The following is a 14,702-nucleotide window of genomic DNA, read 5'->3' as shown; positions in this document are numbered from 1 at the left end:
GATTTTTTTTTTAATGAAATGGTTCTTCTCCCTCCTCCCCCCATTTTTGTGTGTGTGTGTTTGTTTCTTTTTTTTTTGATGTGAGATGACTTCTAGTTCTACAAAGAGTACGAGAGAAAGCCTCTGTCCAAAAGCAACCTAAAGGGGTGAACATAGCATCAGTGCTGAAGAATAGGCAGTCCGAGGAAAACTTTGCATTCCTGGGCCAATCTGCTTAGGACTCAGTCAGCGGTCTGGTAAGATCTGTTTAATGATACCATGCCATCTACTTGCATCCTGTTTATTCCTTTTCATTGGCTGGTCACAAACAACAACTGATAACAAAAAGAACTAATTATTTCAGCTACCTGAGCTCCTATAAGGAGCTTAGGTGTTCTTTCTTCTTGCAATGGTATACATGGTATCCTTAGTACCTCTCTGTCTGCAGAATGCAATCTATATCTATATCTATGCCACTACTGCTCAGCAGTTCAGCAAAATTGCTACAATTCCCCTGTGAGGAACACATACTGCAGCCACCGAGGACTAATCTTTCACCTCCTTTAAAATAACAGATTTTTTAATTGTTGAAAGATTAGTTGCATGATTAAGTTGAATTTGTTGCAACAAATAGTACATACTTCACATTTGTCTTTTCTGTTTTTTTCAGTAATATGAAAAGAGACTACTTTTGTGAAAAGCTGTAAGGGAAGTTTACATATCTACTTTCAAAGTTTATTTAAAGAATGAAAACACTTGCCCGTTTGCGCAACTCCAACTACAAACAGAATAGGTTTCTGAAGAAAGATCCAAAAGCCACTGCAGAGCCTCTCTGAGAAAACGGATCACTTGAAACAAACCGTTCTTCAGATATGCAGATCTTGACAGACAGAGAAGATGGGAATATTGGAACTAATGAACCCAACTCAGAGCTCAGAAATCATAGCTCACAGGAACTGATTTATTTCACCTTTCACAGTAGTTTCTTCCTTTGAGAAAAGAAGAAGAAAGAGATAGAGAGAGGAAAAAAGCATACAAAGAGATGTTTTCTATGGCTGAATGGAGCTGAAAAAAGTTGGATGAACTCCAATGCTGGAAAAAATCCAACTGCATTTGCAAATTGCTCTGCTACAGGTCCTATGGTAGAGTAACGCTTCTTAGAGCAGTTGAAGGGCAGACATTGCTCTAATGTACAGTGGTGAGGAACAATTTTGTTTACTCAAGTGGGGCAAGCCTCAATGATGTTTAAAACAAGTAAGCAGAGATTTAAACAGTTTAAAAGTTTCTTTAAAAGTTTCTAAGTTCATCAGCCTATTACTGCCATAAACAACTACTTTCCTTTCCTTTCCCACTGCTCATATCTGCTTCCTGCACTCTTCACTCAAGCAAGTACCACTGCTTCTGTGGCTGTACTGTAAGTCTGCATCAAAAATCCAATCCAAATGAAAAATAACTCCCCACATGTACACCTTGATTCCCCAGGCAGAGGCGAACAAGCAGTGAAGGAAAGATTTGCTCAAGCCTGCGTATCTACTAACAGAAATGTCTGTGAGAGAAGCTTCTCTGTGCGTCTGACTGGGGGAGTGAGTACAAAAATACTTTTGAGCATCCGGTCCTCCAAAATTTAGCTACAGCCATGTAATCTGAAGATTAGTTTCTCTTTCTTATAAGGATACATTAAGGACTGTAGTAAGATGCTGAGATAGCAGGTCATCACTGGTAGCAGGGCTATAGAAGTGACTTTTTTAGAGAGTTTGAAGATACAGCAGGACTTAGATTCTGGATGTAAGGAAAGAAAGAGTGAAGGCAGAAAAATATGAAGATAGAAATAAGAGTAAAAGAGAGAAAATAGAAAGGCTGCTAAGTGTCCATAACTAACAAGAGAAGTTGAGATATTAGCAGGCCATGAAAGAAAATGCTTCAGAGAGGAACTTTGAAGGCATAAGAAGGGAGGACAGTCCTGAAGGTGAGAGCAGTATCAAAGAGCAGTTTAAGAAGAAAGCAGCAAATAGCGAGGTTAAGGTGTCAGGCAAAACAAAGGATGAAAAAGAAGAAAAAAAGAAGAAAAATGATGTAAAATTCATGTTCTGGGGGCCAAAATTGCGTGAGGCACGCAGAAAAGTGTGAGGCCAGCTAGTAGTTGGTAGCCTGTAGCAGTGTCAGTGATGAGCTCCTCCAGTCATCCGGGGGAAGGACTCTCAGGAAAGAGCAGGGTGACTAGCTCCTGTCAGTGGTGAATAGCACGTGTACTATTGCTGCTTTGCACATGTGCTACTGGAAGGACTGTTGCTGGGGAAAGAGGAGAGCCAAGAGAAAAGGTGATGCAACCACTGCTGGAGAACCGTTAGAGTGGGCTACGTCCAAGGACCAATAGTTGAAGCTGCTGGCAGCATCTCCTGCTGTCCTGTGCTGACCCTGACCTACGTGGAAATCTGTTAGAGATAGGAAAAGATCAGGGCTGGGGAGATGTCATATCACATGGAGATTAGGAAGAAGGTAAAAGGTAAGTTTACAGTCGTTATTAACCTAAATTAACTGTTGAGCCTGATGATTTCAAGGTTGAAAAGTATTGGTGAAGTTGCTATTTTAGAATTTTTCCACTAGAATTTGTTTCCATATTTATTAAACAAAGGATCTGAGTACCAGCAAAGGAAATATATGAAGTTCTCTGCAGCACATTTGTTCATTCACTTATCCTGCTTCTTTCCGACAATTATTCTTTGCTTGTACAAGCCATTCTGCTGCAGTGATGTCTTAAAGTCATTGTGTTTGCAGAAGAAAGAGATCTACCAAGTAACACAGTGGAGTGTGCAAACATATAGCTGTGCATATAATAGCCTGTTTAGGTAGTCACTCAGCCTAAACAAAAAAATCACCTTGTCTCCTTTCCTAGGAAAGTAAACAATCCTTCCCCAAATAGAAAGCATAAGGAAAAAATCCCCAAAGCCCAAGCCATACCGTGAGAATGAAAGTTAACACTCTTCCATGTTGTTCCAATTGCTCTCTTTCTAGCTCACTTTCGCATCAATCCCAGGGAATATCTAACAAATAGCTAGTATACTTGTGATAAATAGGGAAAAAAGAGGAAAAAAGGTATTAGTTTATTCTTGTGCTCAAAATAGTGTCTTCAGAGAAATACCTAGGGGGAGGGGAGATCAAGGGTCTTAATTAGCAATCAGTGTGGATCATTTATGCTTGTGGGAGCTGACAGCTTTCACAACATCACAGGAAGCACACAACATCTTGTAAGTCCATTGCTAAATACAGCAGCCCACCTTGCACAGTACAGTCACAGGCTTCTTCAGTGCTTCTGAGTATATGACCTTAGAAAGGCCGCTACCTTTGGGGTACAGAATATTTATCTATCCCTTAATGAACACTTAACAAATTCTAGCTTGGTTTCCCACTCCCTACTTCTATGTAAATTATAATGGGCAATAATTTAAACACAGCATGAACAACAGGTGATCAGTTTATGAAGGCGAAGACAATATTTTGCTACAGACTTTACAGAATGGTGTGAAAGAAAATACGAAATTTTCAGAATCCAGCAAGGAAACTGTAAATCCTTGGGCTGTTTCTCACTGCAGTTGCACTCTGAAAAGCTGTATCGCCATCCAGCAGAGTACAATATCACAGCTCAGGAGCCAGATTTCATCCAGGTGTTTATGGAACTATCCTGACTTGTACCAACTGCAGTGCTAATCCAAGAGACTTACTGATCTCTAGATACACTAAGGAATCATAAAAAGACCTGTTAAGTTAATGTATTATGAGAAATGAATAACACAAAGTGCTGCACAGGCCTAAATGCTGCTTGCATTACTCAAGAGATATGATGTTTACTGTCCAGAGAGACACATACAACTGTAGGATGCCATCATTGCAAGAGGAATGTTACGGGTATTGCTGGTCACAGGAGATGTTACTAGTACTGCACTGATAATGGCCATTAACTGCAAACATAAATGTTAACATTTTAAGGTTAAGACAAACAAAAAGAATATTTTAAAAGTGCCTACCTAGATTTTGTATCCACAACAACAGCAGCTATACTACCACTCAAGTGGTCAAAAGCCTGAGCAGTCTCTCCTTAAGCAAGGTTGTGCTGGTACTTGGTAGAAGAATCATTAACTTCTAACATAAGCAAATATAAACTGTGGTTTAGGCAGTTTTAATCTTGTCTCCTCCCAGTTCTGCCCTCTGTTAAAGGTCCCCAAATACATGTTTATCTACAGGGGTCAAAAATTAATTAGGTAGAAAATGTGCAAGCGTGCTTCATTTGCACACTCTTTTGTGGAACACCTGTTCTCCTGAGCTTGTCAAATTTATAATTTCATATCATTCATACCTTCTTTCCTCTTAAAAACTGGATGAACCAACTTTAGAAGTGTTCCTTATAACAGATAGCTTAAGCATGTCTTGATATGTTGTTTTATTTTCTTAATCTATGGCTAAAATTCATTCAGATGCACCCAGCCAAGGATTCGTAGGAAGAGAAAATATAATGCATTGAATATATTGAACAACCTGGATAAGCAAGAAACATTCATGCTTTGAATAATAATTGGATTTATACTCAGTATTAGTAACAGCACACGCAAACCCAATATGAAAATATAGAGTGGTTATGCGTACTTTGGAACAGGTCTTTATCTACTTACATCTCTAGCTCAAGGAAACCTGAACCGGTTTCCTGAAAGGTATTTTATTGAATTGCTCTTGTTGTGGATTATACGTGATTGCTAAGGGTAATTTTAATTAAAACAGAAGTCCATTTTAGAGCATGTAAACTATGACTACGGTCTGATGTCTGGCCATGATGCCAAAATGTGCCATTTATTGTAATTTATGCAACCCTAAATACTGTCACCACATTTATTCTTTTACTTGGTATGAACAATTACAGCCTACTTAACTAAATTCACCTCTGGATTATCTTAATCATTCAGCCTTCATTATTGTTATGAGATAGGCAATGATATCTGGCACTGTTCATAGCTTTTATTTCTGACACTCAGCCAAACAGTTCCCCTTAGCTTCCACAAAACAAGACATCACCACCATCAAGAAGACAGTAGTCATCCCAAAGTTATAAGTAAGGGCAATTTAAATGCAAGCATTAATAACATAAGAATGCAGGCAGAATCCCAGATCACAAATCCAGTCTGCAATCTCAAAACCATCTTTTGAGAAACGGGCAAGCTCTACCCTGAAATGAGTAAGAATTAGATCTTCCTCCCATGGCTCATCTGCTTCTAAGCCTACTGCAAAACATTGCTCATCTGATGCCAAGAAAATTCCTTTTGGTTTCCAGCTCATGAGAACTCATGATTAAATTATATCCTGGTTTTGCACTGGCATGGCCCCTTAACTTAAAAAGTTCTTCCTTTCAGACTGATACTTAGCACTTGACCTTGATCGTAAATGAAGAGAGCAATCACACTTTTAGCCCGTTTTACTAGATAAACAAGCGGATCATGTTTAATCACCTCTTGAAAAACAGGCTCTCTTGATTCTGCAGCTCATCCTCAGAGCCCTTGGCTACAGTGCGCTCCAACTAGATTCATATTTCCCCAATGAACATGGCTAAAAAAGTATACAATTTTCCAGGTGTAATCTCACCAATGCCACATCCTGAAATGTTAATTATTCCTTATCTCTAGCCTTGTTTGATATATTCTAAGATTACATATAGCATTTTCAGCAAATCATCTTTTTCAGAACAGTACATAGTTATCTGTAAATAACAGGTACACTCAGGGTCTTCTCATACACTTCCAGCTAAGCATGGAAACCCTTAGCTACTCTATTGTACTTTAGAGCAGAAATTCCTGTCATTGGCCTTAGGCCACACAACTTTTTATTTTACACTGTATTTCAGTCTTATTTTGCTGTTTTCATAATCATTCATCTTTTTTTTTCTCTACGGTGTCCAGACTATCTCCTGTTTAAAGGTACCTCCAACTTTGCACCTTTATTGTTATTTCAAAAGTGAAACTGGAATGTTGCACATAATATAACAGAAATCTGATAGCAGCAAATAAAATCAACAAGCCAGACTGGTGCTCAGCTTAAAAAGCTAAAATAGATGGCTCTTAACTGCTTGCTTCATCAACCTTTGGGATATCTTCCAAAAAAAAATAATTTTAGAGAAAAGCCGAGAGTCTTAGAGTCACAGCATAATTTAGATTGAAAGGAACTTCTGGAGCTCATCTGCTGTGACCCTCTGCTCAAAGCAGGGTTAATGTCGAAGTTTTTTTAAAGTTTCTCAGATCTTGTCAAGTGAAGTTTTGGATGAAGAACTCCAAAGATGGAGGTTCCACTACCTCCCTTGGCACCTGGCCCAGTGTTTGACCTGCCTCACAGTGAATAACTTTACATAGATAATGTAATGTTACTATGTTACTTTACATATCTAATATGCGCATATATATATATGTGTGTGTGTGTGTGTGTCTGTGTGTGTGTGTATATACATATAATGTGTGTGTGTGCATATATGTATGTACGTACGCAGAACTGGAATATCTCTATCCAACCTATGTTAATTGCCTCTCACCTTTTGCTGTGCACCTCTGAGGAAACAGTGCTGTCTCCTCTATAAACATTCATTAGGTGGTTGGAGGAAACAATATGATTTCCCCTGCTTTACTGTGCCTTTACTTCTCAAAGCTGAACAAACCTAGCTCCCTCAGCCTCTCCTTGTATTTCATATGCTCCAGCCCGCTGGAGCATATGAACCACAACCTTGGTGGCCCTCCACTCAATTTGAATCAGTTTGCTAATGCCTTTCTTGTGCTGGAGAGCCCCACACCAGATACAATACTCCAAATGTAGCCTGACTAGTGCTGAACAGAAGGAAAGAATCACTTTTCCTGAACTTCTGATTTTTCATAAAAGTAGCCCAATATGCAGTTAATGCAGTAGCCTCAAAGGTGCGCTGCTGCCTCTTGTTCAGCTCACTATCCACCAGGATAAATAGGTCCTTTTCCACTTTGTATCTAGTTGGCCTCCTCAGCATATTCTGCTGTGTAGGTTTATTCTATTCAAAGGTGCAAGGGCTTTGCACATTTATTTGTTGAACTACATGAGGTTTCTGCCAGCCCATTTCTCCAACCTCATTGAGGCCCCTCTGGACAGCCGTTCTGCCCTCTAGCATATGGACTGCTCCTTTCATCAGCTTGGTGTCTTACATGAACTTTCTGAGAATGCTTTCAATGCTCTTGTCCAAGCCTGTAATGAAGATGTTAAACAGAATTAGCCCTAGTATTGAACCCTGAGGAATTTCACTAGCAACAGGCTACCAGCTGGACTTTGAACTGCTGATCACAACTTCAAATCTTCCAGTTTTCCACCCACCTTATAGTCTATTCTTCCAGTTCATATCTCACCAGATCAGTGATATCGAATGTCCTGGTAAACAACATCCATGACTCTCCCGTTGTCCACCAGACCAATCATCTCATTATAGAAGGCAACCAGGTTAGTCAGGCATGATTTGTCCTTGATATGTCCATGCACACTGTTCCCAGGCACCAGTTAATTGTGCACCCGATAATGGCTTCAAGGGCAACTTGTTCAGTAATATTCCATAATCTTCTCTTCGTATTTTATTGATTTCTTTTACTTGTAGCTTTTTGTGCAGGGCTATTACTGGTTTTTCATGACTAGTGATCAGTAACACAGTAAAGAGGGGGTTTAATTCATTGTTGCAGAGGAAAAAACATGATGTTATTATGACTGCATCTATCAAATTTAGGTCTGAATTAAGGAAAAAACACATAAGTGAACAAGCCGTTTCACTGAAAAGAGTAGAGTGTATCCTCTTGGTCTATTAATCACATGCTTAGAATTCACTCTGTGTAAGAAGTCCAAATTCATGGCTCTTCTGCAGAAGTGCTACAACAGATATGGGCCTCTTCTTCTCAGAGGCAGTGATTCTTCACATTATACTGTGGGATAAAGCATCAACCCTCCTCTTCTAGTAAGTTTTTTACAATGTTGTTGAGATTTTCAGCTAATCTACACAATAGGCTGCCTAAGCACTGGTTTATCATTATTTATAACAGAACGGCATACCGTACTCCTGCTTCTCTGTGTAGTTACTGGTGTTCCATGAAGGACACATACAGCCAGCTGTGTGCTCATCCTTCTTCCCAGATGTGTCGCACGCTCCGTTATTATGTTCTACCTATGTCAGGATAACTGTTGGCTCTTATTTTATGATATTCCGTAATGAACTTGATCATTCCTTCCCCAAGGTTTCATTGTCAGGTTGTTTTCAGACATATTAAAAGATCTACTCAAGATTTTTTTGCCTTATGGCTCTAAAAACATAAAAAGGCAAGCTAAATGCACTCTGTAATCTGGAAGTAATCGAACCTGTAGAAGAAAGTGACAATTTTTCACATGGCAGAAAGGGAAAACAGTATTTCTTTGGCTTCCTCACTCTAATGCATGAATACACAGCAATTTCTCCCCATTTTTTTTCTAGTCCTCTATATACTACTAATTTATAACTTCTTTTGGAATGAAAATACCTTTTATTTTTCATTTCTATGTAGTTAAGAAGAATTTGTTAATATTCAGACTGCTATTGTCCAAGCCATGCATGGAAGCATTCACACTCAAAGTGGCCTTCATGAACCAGAGCATTTGATATTGACCAAAATAGCTAGAATGGGAAATAGGAAAGTACTGTAGTTAAGTGAAAGACTATGGCACCAAACCTGAAAAAAAGACACATCTCATCCTTTTTTTTTTTCCTTCATTGAAATCCTTCCATATAACTTTAATTTACACTCACGGGAAATAATTGGATTATGAGAGCAAGATCGCCATAAGAAGAACGCTGAGATATTAGTAATTGATGATTACTCCTGAGAATAAAAACAATTCTTACAAAAGTCACACTAAGCATCACCTTTACAGCAGGAGATGGTTGCAGACTCCTCCAGGCAGAGGGTGGCAGCAAACTCCCACCAGAAGAAGTGACTGCCAAGGCACAAATTTGCAAGGCATGAGCGAGCAGTAGCAGTCAGCCAGGCAGAGGCCAACTGCAGTGGGCAGCTTTGATTAGAGCCCTTTTATTCTCAGGCCACTTATCCCTAAATAAAGGAAATTAACGGACTTTGGAATTTAACTCTTGATTAACGAATCAAGAAAAAGAAGGGATACGTTAAACAAATGCAGGAGTCCTGAGACTGTGAGAACCCTTCACATTATGTTTGCAGCTACTTCAACAGAAGGAAAAAGTTTATGCTACTGCTGTTTTAGTGCATCTAATATCAGTTTGTTGCTGTATTGCTACAAAGAAAGAAAAGCATACTTACAAGCTGATTTGGTGTCATCAAAAATTGTCACCATCTTAGCTATTGCCTGAGACCCATTCCTTCCACTGATCTGCGAAGCTTTTGCCATTCATAAAAATTCATGGATAATTTTTTCGCTATTGATTTGTATCATGCATCTAATCTAGGGGAAGAAAGAATGAAGTGTGCTGTTTTAATGATGTTTATTATTTTTCCATTTAAAATACAAAGAGTAGCCTGTAATGATAATTGTCCGGCTTCTCTTTGCGTCCAGTATCAATCAGCCACCTGATTCAGGGTTGTTATTATAAATGTAGAGCTGAGGATATGCAAGTCATTGGCAGGTGAGAGTCCTCGGACCTCTGGAGGAGCTAGACCAAATGCGTGCTGTGTATAGATGTAAATACATGTGTATATATGCACATGTGGATAGCATAACAACACTGAAAAAAATTCTTCAGATGAAAACCGGGGGTAAAATCCCCATTACCTTCAAATGGTCTGGGATATTACCCTGAGAGGCAAGACCTGGAAAAAATATTATGCTCAAGTAATTGAATGCCTGGCATAATACATAACATAACTTCACTAACCTAGTCCTCTGTCTTGTTGCACTATAGCAAATCTTTTACAAGAAGGGCCAAGTCTTGATTTAAAGACTGCAAATGACAGAAAAATTGTTAAGATCCTAAAGAAAGTTGTTCTAGTGAAAAAGTATGTTACTGTTAATCCAGTTTTGTCCTATTTAACTTCCAGGTGCTGGAATATATTCTACTTTTGTCTATAGGATTAATTAGCCCTCTCCAGTCAGAAATCTTCCCATATGTGAAGGCAATTTGGACATGATCTGTATTTTCTATACATGCTATTAGTCTCTCACTCTGATAGATTTTCCCTGAGTGCATAGCACTTTCATAGCTTTTTTTCCTAAACCAGTTCCCATTTCTCAGCATCTTCTTTTAGATATAGCAACAGCACACAGTCAAGAAGAGGGTTCTAGTAACATCCCGTATACAACAACCGTTCACTCAAACTTACCTTGCTTCACAGCCACGAGAGGAAGTTTCCTGACCTAGTCACTGTCATGCTATGAGAACACGCTCTGTTTGCTCTCCACTAAATCCTTTCCCTATATACTACTTCACAGGATTCAATGAACTGTCTTAAACTCCAATAAGCTATTGGTTAACCAACCTCCTAGTAATATTAACCACATATTGCTTAAGTGAGGTCATTTTAACAAGTGTTTTTAAATGACCCCACCTTCAAAATTACTATCTCATAATTTTTTATCACAACAAAGTATTTGCTTTCTTCTGGAGGCTGATTAGTACCGGGTGAAGACCTCTTCATGCCTAACTCCATTAGAGAGTAAGAAGGCCATAACAAAGAGGATTAGCCAGAGTCAGACCTACCACCCTCTAGCCCAAAGGCTGTTTCTGGTAGGGAATAGCCCACAAGTGGGGATGAGCCAGGAGCCAAGGCAAATCCAGCGTGTGTCATGCCCTTGCCGACAGTCACAGCCCCCAGCACCCGAGAAGGGTGAGCAGAGCTGGGGCAGCCATAGCCGCAAGTCCCAGTGGCAGTCCAGTGAACATTAGCTAAAGGCAGGCCCAAGGACAACCCAGGAAAATTGAAGAGAAATTCAGGAAAAGTCCGGGCTGAGCACAGGAACACCTTCAATGTGGCTCAGCTAAGGGCAGGTGCCCAGGGCTGAGCTGGAATGGAGCTCCTGGGCTCCTGGGCAGAGGTGGGGGTGGGGGTCCCAGATGAGGCTGGTCAGGTCCATTAGTGCCCTCAGGGCCCCGACAGCCAGTATCAAGGGAGGATGCTTAGGGAAAGTAAGGATCAGCAAGTGCATATGATACACTTAAATTATTCTCCCAACATCCATTTAGTTTCACAATACAAGGAAATTCTTGAGCAGCAGTAGTAGGGGAAGGCTGGTACACAGTGACCCAAGTGGAGCTTTCTTTTGTGTAACTACCCTATTTCTCTTTGAACCCAAGAACATTTTTTTGCATGATCTCACAAGTCTTATATCTACTATGTGAAAAGTAAACTCCGCCTGTTTGTTCTGAACCTCACTCCTACGGTCGTCATTTGTTGTGCCCTAGTACATGCAATGGAAGAGATGGTGAGCAGTTGATCCCTGGTCACACTTTCCTTCCGCTTACAGTTTATTAGACTTTTGTTTCCTTTTCCTTTAAGTTGTCTTTTTTCCAGACTGGATAGGCCTAATCTCTGTTGCTATTGCTCATATATATAACCATGCCTTCTCATATGCTCTTTCAGCCCCCAGGGATTTTTTTTTTACTTTTGTCTGAGACTTTCTGAGGTATCCATATAAAAAAACTTCTACCTCCATAATTCTACTATTTGTCAGCTAAGGCAGTGCCTCTGTTATTTATCCTGAACTTGCCAGTTATTGATGTCCTCAGATGCTCTTGTATTAAACAAGAAAAGCATGCTCCCTTTCTTCATGTCACTCAGAATTGTCTATAATGACTCTATTTATAAATACTTTTTAACCAGCTCTGTGAATTAACTACCTGTGATTCTATGTACTGTGCACTTTATAGCTTCTATGTGTGAATAATTTTTTTTATGAAACTGTACTGTGTCATCAACAGTCAAACAAATCAAAATGGTAAAAACATAAAAAAGGTCAAAGTTCTCTCTCAGATGAAAATAGCCATACTGGCATTTTAAAATACCGCACTAACTGTTTCATACATCAATCCTAGTCGTTATTTTGAGCATGACTATCATTACTTAGTTTACATATTGCTTGGTATTTTCACATCGCTTGCCTTCTGTCTTCTGGAAGTTCCCTCAGATTCCAGAATTTGATGTTGCAATTTAATAATGCCACAAGGGTGGGGTAGCTGCCCTACTGACTACCGAGCTGAAGACACTTCTTCCTGTATTGATGCTTCTTTGTGCTCAAATGTTGGGTGGACATGATCTGTGAGTCAAATTCATTGGTCTCACAGTCTATTAACCCCCACTTTTTGCCTCCTTCATTTGTTAGAATTGCTTGATTTTGCCTGCTGGAATGACTAGCTTTAAAGGAGGCTGTTTTATGCCACTGGAGAGGTGCGTTTTTGCTAGGTAGCAGAAGAGAAACCATGGAGACTCACGTACCAAGCTTGGTTGCACTTCCAAACATGTGACATTGGCCTGACACGCACATACTCTCTAATGTGTGCCAATTCAGGCACTTGCTATGGGATGAAGAAGCATGTGTATTATCCTTACATGATATACAATGCATGGGTGCTTCTTGACAAGGTTGAGTGTCGCCTTCTAGCCTCAAATGCCGACATCCGTGGTCTGGAAATCTCCTCAGCCAATTCTTTTAACAGCCTCACCTTTGAAAAGGAAAACTATGTGTCATTTTACAGTCTCTCAGTTTAATATCTGTAGTTCTAAAAAGGAAAAGAAAAATCTAAATTTGTTAACCAGTGGGATACATTACCAGTAGTAGATTTAATTTAAGACATAGATTTAGTTTAAGAGAAAGAATTCTGGTAGGAAGAACTTGACAGGTCCAAATTCCTTAGTGCTGAGTCCATTTTATCATTTACGATAACCAATCCAGGGCATGTATCTCTAGTCAGACACCCATCCATGCATCCACTTTAATACCTGGAGTAGTAAAATACAGCAGTAGACTTGAGAATATTTCAAAGTGAAAATGGAATATATCTACTTGGTAGCTTAAAGTATTATCATTGCTGAAAGGTGAGAGGAAAGGACTGCTCATTTGTAAACCATAAAGAAAATCAGCCTCGCTAGAGCAAATTCTTTTATAATATTCCTCTTCCTTTCACCTGTGATGGATACAAGGCATGGAAGTAAAAACAATGCTTGAAAAGTCCAGGCATATCTATATAAGCTTAGGTAATTACCTGAAAAATTATTTCTTTTCATGCTTCTTTCTGAATTAGAAGAACAGGATGTATTTCTCTTAGTTTCTCTTTTGTCCTGCTCAGTAGGATTTGAGGTTTTTTGTTTTCTGTTTTTTGTTAACTTCTAGGAATTCACTGTTTTCTGTTTGGCATGAAATTATGTAAGTCTCCGATAAGAACCAAAGTTTGCATTGACTGAGACTAGGAATAAATAGAGATTAAGTCTGAATTACCTTGAGACCTGTTGATGTCAGGGCTAGTAATGTGCAACAGACTGTAGGTTTGCAGAGTCTGGCAGTTTGGCTTGATTTGGTTTGGTTGTAGTGGTCACTACTGCAGTGGTTTGACTTTTTTTCCTTGCCTCCGTTAATGCTTAGACTTGAGCTTTCTGGTATAGAGCATAAATCCACAAAGGCTGCACTGAGCTGCACTGGTACAGCCTGTAAACCAGTAAATTTTCCTCAGCATCTTGCTGCAGAGCACGTGCAGAACTGTCTCTGTGCTACTTTCAGTGTTGCTGAGCAACAACATCCCTGCCCTAAGCCTCAATCTATGATTGATTCACAAATTAGGAATCATCCTCATTTATCTGACATGCATACAAGGTCCAGCACTGAGTGAAATGCAGATATTCCTCCTTTTTTAACCTAGCATGCCCTCAAGTTAGGATTCTCCGTTCTCTCACATGGTACGAGAGTTCACTTCTACCAGGCAAACTATGGAAGGCTCTGAGCAGCTCCCCTTCCTGCATGCTGATGCTATTTGGCATTTTGTTGTTATTTTTAGGACAATACCATATGAATGGGACCTGAGACTGGACCGCCAGCCTTTGTGACCATCCTAACCAGAATGCCTTAGTCAGTCCCATTACACAGAATTCTCATTTTTTTAAAACTTCATTTGTTTCGTTCAATAGCCAGCTATGCCAGGCACAGAGAAGACAACGGATACCACCCTCCAGTATCCATCATGTGTTACCTCTGATAGTCACCTGGAAGGACAAAGAGCAGGACAGGGATCTGGGTCTCCCATATTCCCAGTGACTGTCTGAACACTCACCTATGTGGTAAGCTGCAGAGGGCATAGGTCCTTCCTCTGACAACTGCATTTTGTGAAGTGACTGGTTCCATCCTTCCCTTCTGCAGGGGTTTGGTGCTTAAGCAGCATCCTTGTCCTTGGGGAGGAATCTGTTCTATTGAATAGATTAGGTAGCTCCCTAATGATCCACTGTAAACATTTATCATTGATAAAGCTCAACAAACTCCATTCTTATGTCTATCCCTTCCCATGCATCCCATAGGAGAGACTTAGCTTCTAACTCTGGTCTGCAAACTCAGGTAGGAAGCAGGAAGCTTACAGTCACTTCTGAGATGCAAGTGATGTGACATGAGGTTGTTTTGATGAAAGGTGAAACCTGCCTCTCATCAGGCATTCTAAAACACTAATTGCTTTAAAAGATGTTGCTTGTAGTGGTACTGTCACTATCTCAGCATAA

At 39.8% G+C, this 14,702-nt stretch overlaps 1 protein-coding gene across 7 annotated transcripts in view; it reads right to left on the bottom strand.

The window, feature by feature from the left end:
* Window positions 1-10,435, bottom strand: part of LOC104142139 (solute carrier organic anion transporter family member 1C1) — a 28,840-nt gene extending 18,405 nt beyond the window's left edge. Inside the window, exons 1-3 of one of the 7 annotated variants that reach the window (XM_009671915.2) lie at window positions 10,332-10,435; window positions 9,315-9,456; window positions 2,938-3,039 (exon numbers count right to left, since the gene is read on the bottom strand). Coding sequence is in view for 1 of the 7 variants with exons in the window: in XM_009671910.2 (XP_009670205.2) it covers window positions 9,315-9,402 (88 nt within the window). In the remaining 6 variants the exon portion in view is untranslated. Of the gene's footprint in view, window positions 1-739; window positions 860-2,937; window positions 3,040-4,001; window positions 7,072-8,905; window positions 9,242-9,314; window positions 9,457-10,331 lie in introns of those variants that run through there. The other 6 variants (XM_068948686.1, XM_009671910.2, XM_009671912.2 and 3 more) reach the window with 6 other exon arrangements.
* Window positions 10,436-14,702: the final 4,267 nt, after the last annotated feature.

The sequence above is a fragment of the Struthio camelus genome, chromosome 1, assembly GCF_040807025.1.
Source record: "Struthio camelus isolate bStrCam1 chromosome 1, bStrCam1.hap1, whole genome shotgun sequence".
NCBI classification, from domain to species: domain Eukaryota; kingdom Metazoa; phylum Chordata; class Aves; order Struthioniformes; family Struthionidae; genus Struthio; species Struthio camelus.
The sequence above is the reverse complement of the archived record's forward strand: the minus strand, read 5'-3'. Positions and strand labels throughout refer to the sequence as shown.